The 20,260-nt window shown below is 35.5% G+C and overlaps 1 protein-coding gene and 2 non-coding genes across 4 annotated transcripts in view; all 3 read left to right on the top strand.

Annotated features, from left to right (window-relative positions):
* Positions 1–20,260, top strand: part of atg16l1 (ATG16 autophagy related 16-like 1 (S. cerevisiae)) — a 72,667-nt gene that overhangs the window by 31,670 nt on the left and 20,737 nt on the right. The window contains exons 6-13 of one of the 2 annotated variants that reach the window (XM_039762676.1): positions 6,501–6,752; positions 7,152–7,217; positions 8,776–8,862; positions 11,821–11,877; positions 12,198–12,245; positions 13,328–13,430; positions 14,008–14,113; positions 16,684–16,754. In XM_039762676.1, coding sequence (XP_039618610.1) covers positions 6,501–6,752; positions 7,152–7,217; positions 8,776–8,862; positions 11,821–11,877; positions 12,198–12,245; positions 13,328–13,430; positions 14,008–14,113; positions 16,684–16,754 — 790 coding nt within the window. The remainder of the gene's footprint in view (positions 1–6,500; positions 6,753–7,151; positions 7,218–8,775; positions 8,863–11,820; positions 11,878–12,197; positions 12,246–13,327; positions 13,431–14,007; positions 14,114–16,683; positions 16,755–20,260) is intronic. The other variant, XM_039762684.1, reaches the window with a different exon arrangement.
* Positions 13,581–13,860, top strand: LOC120520139. Its single transcript, XR_005631779.1, has one exon.
* On the top strand, positions 15,039–15,318 carry LOC120520147. The gene has a single exon (XR_005631781.1).

Here is a 20,260-nt window from a genome sequence, read left to right as displayed (position 1 = left end):
AAGCCAGTTATTATCACTAGCCAAAAGATCATTGTGATCCCTTATGCCTGCTATTGGTGATACCCTCAGAAAATAGCTAATTCTGTCATTTCCAGTTATGTCCTACAAAAAGCAGCACACCCTTTTTATGGATAAAATATTTGCTACACACTACAGTAAATATTAAGTGTGTTATTACCAATGGTGAGGACCTGTGTATTGAGAGAACATGTCAGTTAACTGTAGCATAATTAGTTAATTCAGGATCATTGGAATGTGGCTGACACTTCATTTAAATGTACAGTAAAACAATATTTTCTCTGCACTTTATTGTCCAGGGGACACAATTGCGAACACCAAAAAATAAATATATATATATATATATATATATATATATATATATATATATATATATATATATATATATATATATATATATATATATATATATATATATATATATATATAGTAGTTACAAATGGTCTTACAAAATTAGTTTAACATTAATATAGTTTTCACATTCAATTTCATGTTCCCCAAGTGTAAAAACATTTTAGTGATGCGCCGATTGATTGGTTGCTAATTGAAATCAGCTGAATTTCATTACAAAAGTCTCAATTGGTTATTGCCCAGTCAGTTTTTTGCTGTAAGGCAGAATTTACCAGAGTTTAAAAGATTAAAATTGGATTAATAAACTGAGAAAAGGGAATTGGAGGAGGAGTTCTGTTCAGTTAGACCAAGAACTCCCAAAGTGGTCGATTTTGAATTTTCTAGGGGTCGATAGTTTTCAATAAAAAAATTTGGGAGTCTGACAGCAAAAATAGACCCCCTTACTGCTGCCATTTGTTTGTTACTTCAAAATATCTATGATTCCAATAGGTACCTAATTAAGAAGTAAAATAATTTAAAAAAAAAAGTTTTTTGATAAAACCTCATTACATACCAAACTTGCGAATGAAAAGGTAAAACGTGTCATTAAAAGTCGCACGTAAGAATGCATGAAAATACATGAAGCACAAACATGTCTGTGCATTGTCTTATTGAGCGTATCAAAGCAAGTGCGGACATGAAAAACCGTTGCATGTCTGCACTTGCTCGCGGTGGGACGAGACGACGGATATTCGATATTAGCAGAATCTCAGTCTTGTACGGTCATGCTTTCATAAAACACTATATAAATTTGTTCATTTGATGTGACATGTACTTATTTGTGATTTGAACTTTGAATATAATTTATTGAGGAGCAGTACTACAAAAAAGAAAATCTGAGGACACAGTTTATTTGAGTTTGAACAAAAATATTCTGTTTCAAGTAAGTACATACTTTATTGTTTTTTTGTTTTTTTTTTTGTTTTTTTTTTAATCACAGGGGCTGTGAAAATTATTTTTTAATAAGTTTTTATTTCTTCAGATAATGACTGAACCAAAAAAGAAATGCAGACAGTACAGCTTGGACTATTTGCACTTATTTTGAATTTACATATTTCATAAATGTAAAAAAAAAACTGCTCATTTTTTGCTTTCATTTTTGTTAGTGCAAGTTTTGATATTAATTGTTGCACACGATAATGCCATATTCTGTAGTCCCTTTTATCTTTTTCAGTCTTTAATTACAAGTGATTAAAATGAAAAGTTTGATATCTAGTGAAATATTTAATATTGAGTACTGTACAAATGTATTAATTTGAGTAATTAAAGTAAATGACTAGGAGGTTGCCGGTTTTAAACGTTTTTGGTAAAGGGTTTTGCGGCCGAAAAGTTTGGGAACTCTTGAGTTAGACTAGTGGCAAGAAAAGACACTGCTTTTTTGTAGTTTGGATGGTGACCAAACTTGTTAAGTACAGCAGCTCACATTTTCAAATTGAAAAAGAAAAAGTGAAGAATTTGAAATGGCTACTTAATAAACAGTAGGCTTGTTAGTTTAACAGCAAAATTTGACTGTTTTACTTGTAAGTTGTTAAGCATGTCCTTGTATCTTCTTGATGTACATCTTATCAACATTTAAAAGATCTGCAAGTTTTTTACATGTTTGTACTGAGTGTAAGTTTTGGTAAGAAACAATTATATAATTAAAGTGGTAATTCATGTTTATACAGGTAAAATTCCGTTACAAAAATATCTTTACATTGAAATTTTCATTACAATGAAGTATTTTCATGGTCCTGACAGTTTATCCATATGACACAAGTCTATAGAAATCTTGTTACTATGAAATACATTCAGTGGCTACTTTCATTACTATGAAATGCCCAAAAGACCTTGAAATGCCTGAATGAATCATCCACAGAGCAATTAGTTCTTTGGACGCAGCTCAGTTATGCACAACGATCCCTGAACACAAACATTGTAAATTCTCTTTCTTCAAACTTTCCTCATACTGTGGTGTTTTGGGTTTTTCTTTTTTTTTTTTTGCTTTCAGTGGTTTTCAGTGATACCTTTTGCTTGGTGCTCGTCAACATTTGAAAAACATCCATTGGAATTTAACTCATTGTCACCCTCATATAGAATAGGCAGACATGAAAAAACGATAACAGTTCATATTAGAAAAGCAAAAAAACTTTAAATTTTCTCGACTCTCGATTCTGGAAAAAAGATGTTGCCAGTGAAATCAGAAGATCGACACTGTCAACTTTCTTGAAAGACTAAGCAAAATAAGAAGAAAAATCTTGGGTCGCAAACATATGCGAACTGCTGCATTTGAAGACATCAAAAACCCCATTTTTATGTGGTTCAATGATGCTCGTTCAAGAAACATTCATATTAATGTGGCACTCATTCAAGAAAATGTGAGGTTTCTAAACTCTCGTGTCCTCCTACAAATGGTCAATATGCCAAAGAGCGTCCCGAAATGCGATCACCACGTCTGTGGAAGACTGTTTATCCGTTGCCAGGGCAACAGCAGGCTCACAGCTCTGCTGCAGCTCTTCACCGAAGCAAACACAAAAGATCTCAATGGGTGATGCAAGGAATATTGTAAATGCAGGGAACTGGATTACTTGGCCACTAACCTGGCCACGACCCTGCCTGACTGCTGTATCTGTGTATAGGAGAGTGGCAGATCACGCTACAATAAATAAATGTGCTGTTCCTGTTTCAAGCAGAATAAAGCTGGTTTTGCTAAAGTACTGAGACTCGGCCTCCTGTTTTGGGGTCCCAGACAGGGATTTATAGCGCAACCACAATCTTTTATGATTTGCTTCTGTGGAGCTTCACTGCAGCGTTTTGAGCCTGCTGTTTCCTTGCCCCAGCAACAGACAATCTTCCACACAGCAATCGTGTTTCGGGACAGACTTCGGCGTGTTGCCATGGGGGGTGGGGAGGATCCCAAAAAGGTTCAGAAACCTCACAATACGAAGAATAAGAAAAGGAATATTTGGCTTCTGATTGATATCTGTGCTGCCCACAACATGCTTTTACATTTAGATAATGTTCGCATTGAATTCCTCCCACCCAGTTACACAGCAGTGCTTCAGCCATTAGATTTGGACATCATTTGCACCCTGAAAGTGCATTATTGCAAGGAAATGCTGAGAAAAATTCTCGTCAGCATAATTTGTAGACAGGAGGAAGATTAAAATTAACGCGAAAGCAGCTATTGTAATAATTGCAAACTCCTGGATGCAAGTTAAAGAAAGCACTATAGTAACAAATACAGAATATCATTACAACGAAATTTTCATTACAATGAAATATTTTTTAGGTCCGTGGCAATTCGTTGTAACAGAATTTTACCTGTATTTACACTCAAATTGGTAATGTCTGGCTAGTACACTGAAAAATGGAAAACAAACTGTGCAAATATTGTTGTACATATTTTAACAGCAACAAAAAGGCTGAGGTTCAATCAATGATTAAAACCTGTAAGTGTGTGAATATTTACATTTAAGTTGTGTTTAACTGCCATTATCAGTTAATTTAAATCTTTGTGCGATTTATTTTTATTAGACAAATGGTGAAAACGTTTTTTTCTTTTAGTTAGGCTTTTGTTTCAGATAAAATGGATTATAGAAAAAAATTAAACAATATGGCAGCTTGTAATTATGAGAAGTATTTATTTTATACCATTTGTATTGTAGATATTTTCTACATATTTTATTACTACCTTTTATATGAATTTTATTTCATAAAGTTTTCATATAAAGGTTTAACATTTCGTATTATGCAGTTCACAGTGATACTCCAAATGTCAATACTTGGCACTGGTTATTTTGTTGATTACATACATGGGGGAGAGAGAGGGAGTTTATGGCAGTCACAGTGCAGTGCTAGAGAAAAGTAGTGAAGGTAAAAATTCAGATTCACTAAAAAACTGAATCAATTCCATATTACATAAGTGCTAAATAAGTTCTCTTTGAGCAGCATTAAAACCAAAATAAGTCTCTAGATTCTCTATATTTAACTGACTGCCTTAATATAATAAAATTCTGTGAAATAGTAGTGTAATGATTATCCCTTCCCATGATTCAAGTTTGCAGTATCTTTGCTATTTACAGCAATCAAAGTAAATGCATGATGTCTGCTTTTAAGCGAGATTGCAGCTACAGAGATTTTTCTTAGCGTCTCAGGAGCAAATGTGCAGGTAGAGCAGTGTTTCCCAACCGTTGTGGTGGCACACTTTCTGTAACCGAAAAAATCCCAAGGCACACCACGATTTCACCAACCACAAAATCATTAAATCTATACACGTGCTAAACTGTCCAAAGTGGTGGAACAGGGAGCAGCAAAAAAGGCAGCTCAGAGATTGCCATTTGCAGATTGAGCACTCAGTGAGCACTTTGGATGCATTTTCCAGCCTCTTCATCCCTTTGTTCACTCATACAAGTTGTCCTCATTCCACTGATCTGAGGTCAGAGGCAACTCGTATGCTCTATGAGAGTCACTTGGCAGTTTGGTCCCCGATACATCTCCTGGCTGTTAAAGTACTGCTTAAGTGCTGTGTCTGTAAAATGGTGATCATAGAGCTGCTTTTATGCTAACTTCTCCAGGTAGTCCTACCCTCCTCAGACAGGACTTGACCATCTGAGGAGTATGTCTCTGTCAGGTCAGGACCCAGGGGCACTACACTGTTGTTTCCACCATTTGGAAATCACTTGTGAAGAGCATAATCATCAAGTCATTGATGGTGATGAACAGTTGAGAATAGTGTTTATGGAGGTTTAACACAAGTTTTAATTAATGCTCATTTAAGAGAAGCTTATTATTTTAATTCAGTCAGTCTTCAGCAGTGCATTCAAAGTCAACAGTCATTTCTACAGATTAATGTTTTCTTTGACACATCTCATATACTATGCCAATTTGATAATTAGTACATTGGCCTTATTTTCTTATTGCTTTATTTTCAACGTCCCTTTTAGGAAGGCATTTAAATTCAGATCATACCTGCTCAAGTAGTATTTTGTTAAGAGCTCAAGTTCAAGGACTTTAAGTTTAAGTTATGCTCCTGTTTCCTCCCACAGTCTGAAGATATTCAGATTAGGTGCATTGGCAATCTGAAATTGTCCCTAGTGTGTGCTTGGTGTGTGGGGGTGTGTGCCCTCTGGTTGTCTGATGCCCTGCCCGGGATTGTTTCCTGCCCTGCGTTGTCTGGGATTGGCTCCAGCAGACCCCCATGACTTTGTAGTTAGGATATAGTGGGTTGGATAATGAATGGATGTTTTAATATTCGATGCTGTTAATTACAGTTACATACTTTGTGATTAAGTAGCTTTATTTAATCAATTCCCAGCCTAAAAAATACCAAAGTTGACACTTTAAAATACAACATAAAGCTGCTATGTGTGTGGTTATGCAGGATCTTGGTGTAAAACTTTTTTTAAAGAGATGACAGATAATAGTGTAATTTGCTTAATGATCACTTAAAATTAAATTCCTTGTTGAAAATTGATTTGATTTTGGTGCTTAGTGTGATTTATAGAAGGTACTGTAGATTTTCCAACAGATTTTTTAAAATTTAATATACATTGTTGATGTCTTTACATCTGAGGAAAATGAACAATAAATGCTAATTTAAATTTGATAAAGATGGTTGGAATGTTTTTTAAACAACAAAAAATATGATGTAGCCAGAAATTCTCCTCATTGGCATTGAAATATGACTGCAGTCAACTGATTTATTAGCAATATAATTAAGTTTGCAACATCTGATAAAAGTGTTGGGTAAATGTAAACTTAAAAACTCATCCCTGTTCCTTCATTTTTTTTTTTTTGGAAGAAGCCTGTTTTTGCTATTATAAAATATGATTAACTAGTAAGATTAATGGTGTAAAAGGTAAGCACACAATTACTTGTTGTCAATAGCTGTTTTCCATTGCATTGTATTTTTGTGTTTTGACATTAAAATGTCATTCGGTAGAAATATTGCTGTAGTTTGTGGTACCATAGGTCATGATATATTAAAAGGTTGCTGTTAAATGTTACATTCAGTGCTACTTTAAATTTTTGCTGTTCGAACCAACTAATCTTCTTTGTTACATGCAGCATATTCTGTTCCTCTCATGTATGTCTTGTATCTGTATTTTCAGGATAATGGAATTCCAGCAGAGAATCTCTGAACTGCAGAATGAGTGCAAGGAGCTTCAGTCCAATTTGCAGGACCTAGAACAGGCCAACCAAACGCTGAAAGATGAGTATGATGCTCTTCAGATCACTTTCAGTGCTCTGGAAGAGAAATTACGGCGTACAACCGAAGATAATCAGGAGCTTATTACTCGGTGGATGGCAGAGAAAGCCCAGGAAGCCAACAGACTTAATGCAGAAAATGAGAAGGACTGCAGGTAATGTTGGTGTATCACTGGGCACAACACATAATGACAACACAAAGTATCAAGCCATCTTTTTATGTAATATTCTTGATATCCTAATAATATATTGAATGTTCTGAAAATGCTAAACATGTACCTTTCATTTTCACTATATTATAAATTTCAACTACAACATTTGTGAAAGTTGCAGCTGAGACCTCTTTGCAACCAGAATGTGTGTCAGTAGATTTGAGTTAGGATATAGGAGAGGAAGACCTTATTATAGAGAAGTGGTCTTTGTCTATGCATCTGCCATTTTTTTCTGGTGTGTTGAGCTGAAAGAGAGAATAAATAGCAAAACTGACAATTGTAAAAGCTAGAATGTACTTAGAGTTGAAGCATATTCCTAAAAAAATGCTTTTTTGATCTTAGGCGGAGACAGGCAAAGCTGCAGAAGGAGTTGGCTGATGCAGCTAAAGAGCCACTACCACTGGACCAGTGAGTACTTTATATCTTTTCCCCTGCACTTGGATAATGTTCAGAAAGATAATTGTTTTAGAGTATAATACAATTCTGAATTTCCAATATATCTATTAGCAGGAGGTTGGACTTTGTCTAGCATATTACACTTACTCTGTTCATAGCTAGTGGTATATCATCTGTACTAAGAATTAAATTTGAAGTTGTCAACAGTTTTCCCTCCTATTCCTTGCATGTTTTAAAACAAATGGTTGGACGTGTAAGAAGGCTGCCAATAAATGAACAGGCCCTAGTGGAGTTGTAGAACCCTTTTGCACAATTGTGATGACCTGAGTTGTGTGAGAAGGTTTCCAATACCCAGGCTTTACATGTGTTCATTCCTTATTAGTACGTATTGGTTAAAATAAGTCAATAAGTAGAAATCAATTTGTAAAAAAAATTTTTCTGTCATACAAAAATGTATCATTATATATTATTACTAATATAAATAATACATGTTTGTGCTCTGACAAAATTCTTTTTGGGAAAAAAATAACAATTATTACTAACAACCAGGTGTTTTTACTTCTAGGTGATAAGAGATTTACTTGCTACCTTCCATTATCCTTGCTATTGTTTTAGACTTTTGTGCAGCTCAAACAGTTTCTTTTCAATTGGTACTGAAATGCTTTGTTGCATATCTCATGTAGGACTAATGGCACATTAGCAACTTTTAATGGTTTATAGTCTGGAAGATGGCTTGTGATTAGCAGCCTTTTATGCAAATGTCTTTTTTTTTTTTTTTTTGCCCTACTTAATTTTTAGTTGTTTATATGTTCATGTTTTTAACACATTGTTGTAATGTCTGAGAAGCAAATGGTTCCACACCTGGGATCTAAGAAAAAAAAGCTTTTTAATTTAGGAATTATGACACCAAACAAACTTGTTTGGCTATCCAAGTGTGTGTGTGTGTGTGTGTGTGTGGTGTTTTTATTTATTTTGCACTGGTGTGGTCTAGCTTACAAAACATTTTTAAGCATGGTCTGCTAGCATATTGAATAGTGTGTGTTTTCCTGCTCATATGATTGAATAACTGCTTAATGGGAAAGTTTTTTTTTTTGTTTTTTTTTTTCTTTTTCTTCTCTATATTAAGATAATCTTTCAGTATGACCATGCAAAAAACTGGCGTCAGATTCAGAACATTTCAAACTTTTGAAGAAAGAACTAGTTATTTTCCTTACAGAGTATTAGTTATGCACAATTTTTAATCCATGAATCAACAAAACAGACTTTTGTAATGTATGAATAGGCAACACTTACTTCAAAAGGTACTACTACTGCAGAAAGAATTTTTGCAGTACCACTTTGTATTTACTAAAGAGCATGATAAAAATATATTGTATACTCTAGCTTGTTTCCACCTGATGCAGAATACTTGATTTATTTATTTTTTTTAATTGGTTTGCCTGGTATTATTATAGGTGTCTTTTGTCAGTGTGTGAAGTGCTGCATGTAGATTAGTTACTTACAGAGTCCAACCCCTTTGGATGAATGATTGCATTTAAATACGAAAAAGAATTGGTCATCTTTCTTACAGGGATGATGACATCGAGGTGCTAGCAGAAGAGGCCCCTGAACAGGCTGGAGAGACGTCGCCATCCAGAACTGTAACACGCACACCTAGGTGAGACAAGTTTGGCAATAAATTTACCTTTTACTGTGCATTTTTGGTTGTAATTATGATTTATGTTATAGGTCAGAAACAATTTGGAATGCATCCCTAGATTGCTGGAACTAAAATTGGTGTGTTTTTTTTTTTGTTTTTTTTTTCTTTCTCCTCTCTTTCAACAAAATTATGACCAAATTGCAAATAAATATTGTTAGAGTAAATTAAATCTTAGGTTTTTTATTAGATAAAAGCACAGAATTTAATACTCAAATAAATATTTGTTAGAGGCATCAGATATTAGTGTTCAAAGTTGGAAGTTGTTAAATATTTAAGTTTTAAGTCACTTGACTTAAGAAAAAACTAGAGATTATTTTAGTAGTTCTTACTGTCTGTGGGTGACTGATCTACCATTTTCACACCAGCCATGAGACTCAATTTTGCTACTTTTCAGCACAATAATTGTTTGTGTTGTATCTGCATTTACAGATTTGGTAAGTGCATATGTTGTAATTTTGCTCAAGGAGTGGTCAACTTGCTTATTTATAATGATTATAATCTGATACAGGCTGCAGTTGGAAAGAGAACAGGAATGTTGTAACATCTCAATGTTTTCTCTTCAACAAATGCTTAATTTTCCTTTAAATTGTTGCTAAATTTAAATTCAAAGATGGATGTAAATAGTAAAAGTCAATATTACAGATTAATTTGTTTTGCTTTATTGCCTGTGCAAATATTTGTAGAATTGCTTTACTGTCTTATGCATATCATTCTGTATGCAGTTATACTTGAGTAAAATGATAAGCAAGGACTGTGGTGATTGTGCTTATTGTGATGAAATACTGTATGTTTCCATTTTATGAAAAACAAAAAAATTAAGGCATCTTGTTAGTGGTGCCATAATAGTATACAGTGCATCGGGAAAGTATTCACAGCGCATCACTTTTTCCACATTTTGTTATGTTACAGCCTTATTCCAAAATGGATTAAATTCATTTTTTTCCTCAGAATTCTACACACAACACCCCATAATGACAACGTGAAAAAAGTTTACTTGAGGGTTTTGCACATTTATTAAAAATAAAAAAAACTGAGAAATCACATGTACACAAGTATTCACAGCCTTTGCCATGAAGCTCCAAATTGAGCTCAGGTGCATCCTGTTTCCCCTGATCATCCTTGAGATGTTTCTGCAGCTTAATTGGAGTCCACCTGTGGTAAATTCAGTTGACTGGACATGATTTGGAAAGGCACACATCTGTCTATATAAGGTCCCACAGTTGACAGTTCATGTCAGAGCACAAACCAAGCATGAAGTCGAAAGAATTGTCTGTAGACCTCCGAGACGGGATTGTCTTGAGGCACAAATCTGGGGAATGTTCCAGAAAAATTTCTGCTGCTTTGAAGGTCCCAATGAGCACAGTGGCCTCCATCGTCCGTAAGTGGAAGAAGTTCGAAACCACCAGGACTCTTCCTAGAGCTGGCCGGCCATCTAAACTGAGCGATCGGGGGAGAAGGGCCTTAGTCAGGGAGGTGACCAAGAACCCGATGGTCACTCTGTCAGAGCTCCAGAGATCCTCTTTGGAGAAAGGAGAACCTTCCAGAAGGACAACCATTTCTGCAGCAATCCACCAATCAGGACTGTATGGTAGAGTGGCCAGACGGAAGCCACTCCTTAGTAAAAGGCACACGGCAATCCGCCTGGAGTTTGCCAAAAGGTACCTGAAGGACTCGCAGACCAAGAGAAACAAAATTCTCTGGTCTGATGAGACAAAGATTGAACTCTTTTTGGTGTGAATGCCAGGCGTCACATTTTTGAAGGAAACCAGGCACCGCTCATCACCAGGCCAATACCATCCCTACTGTGAAGCATGGTGGTGGCACCATCATGATGTGGGGATGTTTTTCAGCGGCAGGAACTGGGAGACTAGTCAGGATAAAGGGAAAGATGACTGCAGCAATGTATAGAGACATCCTGGATGAAAACGTGCTCCAGAGCACTCTTGACCTCAGACTGGGATGATGGTTCATTTTTCAGCAGGACAACAACCCTAAGCACACAGCCAAGATACCAAAGGAGTGGCTTCAGGACAATTCTGTGAATGTCCTTGAGTGGCCCAGCCAGAGCCCAGACTTGAATCCAATTGAACATCTCTGGAGAGATCTTAAAATGGCTTTGCACCGACGCTTCCCATCCAACCTGATGGAGCTTGAGAGGTGCTGCAAAGAGGAATGGGCGAAACTGGCCAAGGATAGGTGTGCCAAGCTTGTGGTATCATATTCAAAAAGACTTGAGGATGTAATTGCTGCCAAAGGTGCATCGACAAAGTATTGAGCAAAGGCTGTGAATACATGTGATTTCTCAGTTTTTTTTTATCCATCCATCCATTTTCTAACCCGCTGAATCCGAATACAGGGTTTTTAATAAATTTGAAAAAACCTCAAGTAAACTTTTTTCATGTTGTCATTATGGGGTGTTGTGTGTAGAATTCTGAGGAAAAACAATAATTTAATCCATTTTGAAATAAGGCTGTAAGATAACAAAATTTGGAAAAAGTTGTGCGCTGTGAATACTTTCCGGATGCACTGTATCTTTGTCCATTTGATTTCCATACCTAGCTTTTTTCTTATTTTTTTTAATAGTTCTGCTTTTACAGTTTTACTTACATGCACATTATTTTTTGTATTAAATGTAAACAATAATTGCATTTGAATTGTTGTACCTGGTAACCCTAATCAAGTCACTTACTCAGCCATAGTTCTATTTGTAGTATGCAAAAGATTATACTATGCTGTTAAAATATGAAATATTGTTTACTTTACTTACTAATTTTATTTTAGGAGCATATACTTGTATGGTGTGAAGTTCTGAAGGTTTGTTTCCAAATAAAAGTACTATAGATTCAATGCATATAGAGTGTAATACCCATAATTCTAGCTGCTCTGTTGAATTGCCTTATTTTGTAATGCTTACAGTAAACGAGCCTCACAGCCACAATTAGGACTTTTGGACTCTCTGTCTAATATATTTGGGTAAGAACCCTTTTCCTCTTTTTGCTACTTTTTAACTGTTAAAACTTATTTGTGGTCTGGCCACATTCCAACCTGACTTTTTGTGTTTCCAGTTCCCTGTTTACTTTTTAGCTTGTCTTTTTTTTCCTATCTTACCTGTCCTGTTTTTAAACTGTATTTTAAAGTGATTTGTCTTCAAATGTGTTCCTGTGTTCTTTTTTCTTCTTCTTCCCTCCCCTCTCCATTTCACCATTTCTCCTTAACCCTAATACCCTACTTATTGGTCCTTTGTTTTTCTCTGGGATTTGCATTTGGGTTTTTCTATCTCCTATGCTGGCAAGCCTTGCTGAGTCTCCAGTCCTTGGACATCATCTTCCTGATAATACAAGGTGAAGCTTCATGAACCAAACATTAAGACAGATATTGTATAGTTTCATTCATCAGGTACAAGATTAGGGAAAACATTACATACATTCTCCTGCCATAAGCATCGTGGTTTTGGAGCCTTCTAAAAGTTTCTTTAACTAATTTTCTCAATTTTTCTAAACAGATTAGTGCTTTGAAATTTAATTTTGCTTCAGGCTATGTTTTAATGATGCTCAGGACAACATTACTGATAGCTATAGATTTTGTGCTGGCATGATTCTTAGAGTGTTGCTAATTCCCCGAGTTTAAATCCTACAGCAGTTAGTTAAGACACAGAAAACTAGCACATTTTTATGTGAAATTGGCATTATTTGTAGTACACCTATTCTGTGTAATACACAAATCTAGAAGACTGGGTTAGATTTTTAAGCCTGGTTGCAATCTCTGTGGAATTTGGAATTTATCTATTCCTACATTGGTTTTCTTCTACAAATTTGATAATGTTTTCTTACTATATTTAAGTAAATTTCAGTTTTTCCATGTATGCTGAATCTCACATTTAATGTTTAGACAAAGATCCTGATAGTTTTGGGTACAATGTTACATAGTTTTCCCAAAAATGCCTATGCTGCTTAAATAAAATTCAAAAATGTCTAGTACTATTTGTGATTCCATCTTCCTCTTTGCCGGGATTACTGTTTGGCTTCTTCCTTACTGACAACTCTGCATAGCTTTTTTCCCCCTACAGTCAACACTTCAAAATCATTATTGAACCCACTTATTTTTTTTTTTAATCCTATTACAATGCTTAGTGTAGCAGTCTCATCATATTATATATTTACTGTATGTGTAATCGCAGTGTAAGCTCTCTGCTGTTCTTGCATAGAAATCTTACATTTGTAATAGGTAAAGGTGTTACCCTGTTTACTTAAAGAGGGCCATTGTAATCTAAGCGTTTTGCTGGACGCCTTCTAACTACCTTTTTGTGTTACCCTGGATATGTTATACACTAGATTGAGGCATGTTGCTGTAGGGGAGAGGCAGGGGAGTTTTTCTGCTTTTAATGTCTGCATTATTCTGAATTTGTTGTCTTTTGATCTGTTAGACGTCTCTCTGTGAACTCGTATGGGGGCACACCAGCTGACTCGGAGGTTCAAGTGGGTGTGTGCACTGAAGTACGCCTTCCGTCCACAGCACTTCATGTTTTTGTAAGTATGATCTGTTCTTGATGTGGATGAAAAGTTGAACCGTAGCATTCACATCAAGGTTATTTGTTTCTCTTTTCTACATAAAAACAGATATATAGACATTGACATAACAACTATGATGGTTTTTCTTAATATTTATTCTAAGTTTGAGGTCAGTGATGTTAAGTAAAAGGTCTGATGCATGGTTTCTTTACCCATTCAAGCCTGTACTCCCAGTTGCTATTCTCATACTGTTTCCAATATGCTGAAAGCTTGCATTTTGGTGTAGAATGGCTACTGACATTTTAGATAATCTCTTTCTCATGTTTGAGCACCGAAAAGATTCTGGAGCTTTGAACAATGATGATTATCTTACATTTTAAAATAGCAAGGAGGACTTTGGCTTTGGGCATTTGACCTGCGTGTGATATCAAGTTTTCAAGCTGAGACCTCTATTTTATTTTTTTTATTAATAATATTTTTATTCAGTATTTTCCCTTGCATGGTTTTACTTTAGGTTTCTTATTTCTTTCATTATTTAATACCAAAGAAGCCTCAAACGCTGTTCCTTTAACATTTGTTTGCTCCTGACTATTAGGATGCCCACGATGGAGAGGTGAATGCAGTAAGATTCAGTCCTGGCTCACGCTTAATGGCGACAGGAGGTATGGACCGAAGAGTAAAACTCTGGGAGACGATTTCAGGTACAGTAAATAGTTCGGAGGAACTGTTTCGTTGATTTTTGTCCTTGTTTTGAAATGTATTATGACACAATAGTTAGTGATGTGACATCCACAGACTCTTTTTTTTTTTATTTTTTAATTCCAGCCTGGTCATTTTGTTTTGTATGTTGCATATTTTTATTTCAACTATTTCTTACAAATCCCAAAAGACCATGTAAGTTATGATGATCTAGAGACTCTGAACTGGCCTCGTGTGAGTATGAGTATGGTACATGAGTGTGCCTTGTGGATAGATTATCATGCATCTTATGCCAGCAGGTTGGACTGTGTTTTCCAAACCCAGCCGGTGGGGTTTCGAAGATGCAAATAATTGCAAGCCTGCTTGGTCCTCATATGGCACAAAAATAAATAAATTGCTGAAAGATGAGACAGAATATGTCACGTGCAGAACTCTGAGCACCTTTTTAGGTTTTTTATCCTTTCTGTCTGCATACTAAAATTTAGCAATGATTTTCAAGCCTACAATTTCTCAAATATTGTACCCATAATTAGTTACGATATTTTTGGAAGTTCCAATCATTTTGACATTGTCTTAGGATCATTAGAGAAAACTGAAAACCCACACAGGCACTTAAATCTTTCAGAGACTGAAAGTCATCTGCTTTGTCATAGTAAATTGTAAGTAGGCACTCAGAAGTGAAGGGTGTAGGATGGGTCTACGGGTCTTTGAATATTGTTTTGTATTTGTTAGGCAACGTTTTATATTTTCTTTTTGATTCTCTTGGCTTAAGTGAGCTGAATCCCACTTTTAATACCTCTATCTGTAGCTGAAAAGTGTATGATAGTTGGTTGTACTTAATAAAGGAGTCCTTGGTTAATTCGGCATACATTATATCTGCCATTTTTTGATTTCACTCATCTACTTTTAATGATATTGATGGAACAAGGTCTGTGATGATAGGTAAAAGGTATGATGCTATATACCCCTCTGCTTTTCAGAGCCTTGCTCTCCCAGGGTTCTCTCTTACATTCCAGTCTAGCTCAAGATGTGCTTGACTGGGTGTGATGCTCCCTGACATCTTAAATGGGTATCTAGCCTGTCCAAGTTTCTGAGAGCTTAGAGTCATGGCAGCAAGATGCACCCAACAAAAATAATGGTAAAGGAGAATTTAATAGGCTTGAAGAGAAAGGGGCAAAGCATGATCTGAAGTTTTCAATCTGAGACCTTGTTTCTTGTGTCTTTGTTAACTTAGGAGTGGCATAGCACAAGCATGCAAATTACATCAAAACCCGCAGAACTCGTGTTTAAGGTACACATCTGACTACTTTGGGTTATCATGCTCCCTTATCAGTTTTGACACTGTTGATTGCTTCCGTAACAACTAACTGAATAGTTCGGCAAAGTGGGCTGGGTAAATAATTATTAGATGACGTGGCAACCTGTCACTAACTGTTTATTCATTTTTTTTCCTCCAAACACAATTGCTTATGTTTCTGATTGAATAGGCTACCTTTCACCCACAGCTGGAACATTTATTTAAATTAACTGGCAGTCGGTGCATATACTGTATATTTTCACATTGCACAACAACAGGTAATTAAAGATAACTTGTGAAAGTTGATGGTTTGTTGTCTCAATTTTTTTGTATATATAGATAGATATATACTGTTTTTGCTCGTGTACCACACGCCCTCGTGTAAGACGTGCATCCTAATTTTTACAAAGAAAATCGCGAAAATCGTTTTGCCCTGTGTACAACATGCGTTGTGATTGTATAAGAAGCATTTAGAGAGAGAGAACGTGAGTGCGCCCAAGCAGAAGAAGTAAACATTACAGAATTACATTTCCTTGTGTATGATGCGCACCTGATTCTCTAATGCTAATTTTCGGGGAAAAATGTGCATGTGGTACACGTGCAAATATGGTATATCTTCAATCTTTCCTCCATCCAGGCATTTTCTTAATGTGTAGGTGTTTTACAGATTGTGCAGAAGTGAACTATGAAACATTCAGCTCTGATTTTCTCTTAAGGGTAAATTATGCAGACAGGCTTTGGCTGTGAATTAAGCAGAAGCACGAGATTATTTTAGACCATTTTAGAGGCGCCATTTGGCTTGAGCGTGTGTTTTTGAAATCTTGATTAAGAAACGAGTCCCTAAAGAAAGCCCAAGTTGTCACTTAAAGAATGTTTAAACTTCACACATTTTACAGCTGTGCTGGATAATGAATCCCCTGGCTCTGAAGTGAGGAAACAATACTAATGCAGTTGCTGCCTGTAGCTCTGATTCTTGGAAGTTTTCTATTTCACTGTTAGACATGTTTTGTTAAATAGCAAAATAGTAAAACATTCTTACAAGGCATATGGTTTTTCTATATTAGTGTTTGGCTCTAGAAGAGCGAGCCTTTTGGAAAAACCTTATAAAAAGTGTCTTAAAATGCATTGGGTTCAGTTTACGTAAAAAAGAGCATTTCATTTTATGTATTTTTAAACTTTCTGTATTTATTTATATGAAATTTTATTAAGTTTAAGTTCCTTACTTTTGCTATGTTAAATATTGTGCTCTTTGTTTTGGTGCTGCTCTGTTTCTAGGTCGATGTGAGCTCAAAGGATCTCTAATGGGCAGCAATGCAGGAATCACCAGCATAGAATTTGATAGTGCGGTAAGTTTTTCCAGTTAGTTTAGATTACTGTATGAGATGTGATCAGTTCATAAATGTTCCTTGCATAGATATTTTATGCCTAAAGTTTAAAATACTGTGGTCTGTAGAACTATTTAATTTGTTTTTTTATAGAGTCACTAAAGTGAATACTTGTCTGAGATCTTGTAATAGGTGCTTTTAATTTGTAGTCATCATGCTTGCCTCTCTATTTCTGAAAGAAGCCTCAAAGTCCATTCAGATTTTTGACACTGGAAAGCAATGGACTGGCTCTAAACACTGGTTTGGCATGAGCTAAAATATTTTATCACCCTGTGAGCACTACTTACTTTTGCACCACGTCATTATCTGTTTATATGTTAAACATTTGTATGCATTACAGAGCACATTTGAAATTACATTAATAAAAAAAATAACAATTGAGAGCTACTGACGTCATGGTCTAAAAGCAGAGCTGAAATGAAACGGACCTTAATTTATTCCTGTGTGCTGTCTTTTCACCATCTGTTTCTCCCTATGTATTCTCCAGTTAGCCTGAAAATATGTGGAAGTCGGCTCCCTCATGTCTAATTTTTCTTTTTTTTTTTTTTTTGTCTGTTTGTTGTTTTGGGCATTTATTAATGTTAATTTTTTAGTTTGTCTATGGACCTTGTAGTATTTGTCCTTTTTGTAAATCAAAGGTGTCAGTTGATTTATGTTTTGACTTGGTTCTTTATGTGCTAATGAAAAATCATAAGTTCTGTGCACTTGCATGGGTGCCCACCTTATAGTAGAGGTGTCAAACACAAGGTCCAAAGGATGAATCTAGCCCTTGGACTTTTTTTTTTTTAAAAAATGCGGCCTGCATCATAAATATTCAAATCATATTACATGGGGCTCTTGATCACTTAACACAGATCCCACTGTAATGTTAATTTCATATAGCTTCTGTCCATATACCTGTACATTTACATTTGGCATTAATATGTTTTTCTAGTTGTACTTGCATTTATCTGTGCAGAACAGCTACAGAGACAACCTTTTGGTTAAAATACAAACTGGCTGCTTATAATGAAAAAGTGAAAAGAATGTGACATGTCATAATGTGATAAAGTTTTAGCATGCCAAATAAATAATAGTCTCATGAAGGAATGAGTAGGTCAAAAAACCACAGCTGCTGCTGTTCTGATTAATTTTTAAAGCTGTACAGGTCTCGGGACAGGGCTCCCATCTTTGGCTTATGTGACTTCTGCCACAGCCCTACATGATTCTTTTGTCTTTTTTTACTGATGTATACTGTATAGTTAAAAAATTAATTTATATTTTCACTTATATTAAATATGATTGCTATCTGTTTCTAGCCAACTCCAAATGTGGTCTCTGTGATGTATTGCCAGGGTGTTTACACCTGGGTTTTTTTAATATGGTTAAGTGCCATGCAGGTATAGATGGAGGTACTTGGCTTTAACTACAGATTTTTATCTTCAATAAACTTTGTGCTGACCAGGGCACCTACACAAACCTTTTATAGACTATGTTCCACATCTCAGGTTGCAATGTAGTTGATTTCACAGGAGCCCTGTTTATGCTGAACATTCTTTTAGTTTTACTTTTGGTTTTCTGCGGTTTCCCTTTTACCCAGTTGCAAGTTTGCTCTTTATCTTAATTTACATCCTAATTTGCATACTGATGCAGATTTGGGTTATGTAAGCATTTTTTTTTTTTTTAATGTTTCCTCCTTTACTTTGCAAGCAAAATGCATGCCGTTTTGAGTACTTCTATAAGCATTGCTTATGTGTCTATTATGAATCCAGACAGAATTTAACTGCACCAGATGAGGAACTTAAATATTACAAGGCTGGTTTTCTGCCTAATTAATGAACTGGTCAGCACACTTTTTAACCTTGGCACTTCTTGAATTGAATATTTAATGTCATGTATGTTGGGAATGTTTTATTGCTATAATTATTGTTATTATTTGTTAGTATTAATGTAAATAATAATTTGTGAACTTTGTGAATATTATAGAAAAACCCGATCAAACAACATAGCAGTCATCTTGTTCTTTATAATGTGTATACAGGGTTAGCCAAAAAGAAAGAAGTACCACATTTAAAACATTTTCTACAAAAACGGTACAAGATAAAATAAATTTCATTATGATGCAAGAAAGGGTATACAACAATTTTTTTTCACTGTGTTTTAAAAATGATGTCTCCAAGGTGGTGGTCCTTCATTAACGATACACTCTATGAGATGATTCCTGAACGCTTGCATAATTCATTCGGCCATTACAAGGGGAACAGATGCGATTTTGTGGTGAATAGCATCCTTGAGGGCTTCAAGGTTTTTAGGTTGGTGTGTGTGTATACCTTCGACTTGCGAGAGCCCCACAAGAACAAAATTTACGGATTGAGATCAAGCGAACATGAAGGCCACCCGATATCTCCACACAGGGAGATCTGCTTCCCTGGAAACATCTCCCACAAAACTTGCATGGATCTTCGCGCCATATGAGCTGTTGTCCTATCCTGTTGAAACCAGGCATCCACCACATACATTTCTTCCAGTTGGGGTCACAAAAAGTTCTGTAGCATTTCAATGTAACTTTCTGAAGTGACAGTGACTGTTGCTCCCCCCTCATCAATAAAGTAAGGGCGTACAATGCCAAATTCTGCAATGACACACCAAACTGTAACACGCTCACTATGCAGGGGGTCTCTGAAGTTCATAAGGGTTGGTTTCAGCCCAATAGAGAAAGTTTTGCTTATTTACACAACCATTCAAATGGAAATGTGCCTTGTCTCTGCAAAAGATAATGAGAGATTTTCTGTTCAATGGTGTTACCTGTCTGTCTAAAGTTAGCCACCCACTTAAGAATTGTTTTCTGATTTGGGATGTCACCATTAGGAGGAATGCTGACGGGAGTTTAGAAGGTGCTTTGTGTAGTGATGATGGCATGTTGCCATCTGAAAACTTCAAGGGCTTGTCTATCAAAGGACTCCCACCCCGGCCCACTGCCTCTACCTCACGCAATGAACTTGAGAAATATGGTATTTCATTTTGGCTTACCCTGTATATAATGTGTATCCTTATGTTTCTTATAATTGTTAGCAATCTTGCCAGTGGAAAGTGAATTAGTGCAAACAATGGATTTTAAAGACACTGGTTCTAAATTCACAAAGATAAAGAGAAGGAAAAAGTAATTTTAAATTTTAGTGATTTTTTTTTTTATCAAAGAACTTTAAACATACTATTTACTTTTAAAACTGGTATTATGTTTGTAATCATGCAGTTAACTTGTGTATTAGTTTGTGTTGTTTGCTTGAATACTTTTTTTTTTAAAATGTACTCGTTTCTAAAACACTAAGCCAAATCTGTATTCGTTTACCTAATGTGTATAATAAACTGCAATATTTCTTTGGCATCATTTTCCAAAAATTGAAATTCATTAAAACAAATGCATGCCTATACAAAGCTCACAGTACATGAATGTAAATATACATTTTTAATCCATTTAAACTATAAGA

This window comes from Polypterus senegalus, chromosome 1, assembly GCF_016835505.1.
Source record: "Polypterus senegalus isolate Bchr_013 chromosome 1, ASM1683550v1, whole genome shotgun sequence".
Taxonomy (NCBI): domain Eukaryota; kingdom Metazoa; phylum Chordata; class Cladistia; order Polypteriformes; family Polypteridae; genus Polypterus; species Polypterus senegalus.
This window is presented reverse-complemented; position numbering and strand designations above follow the sequence as displayed.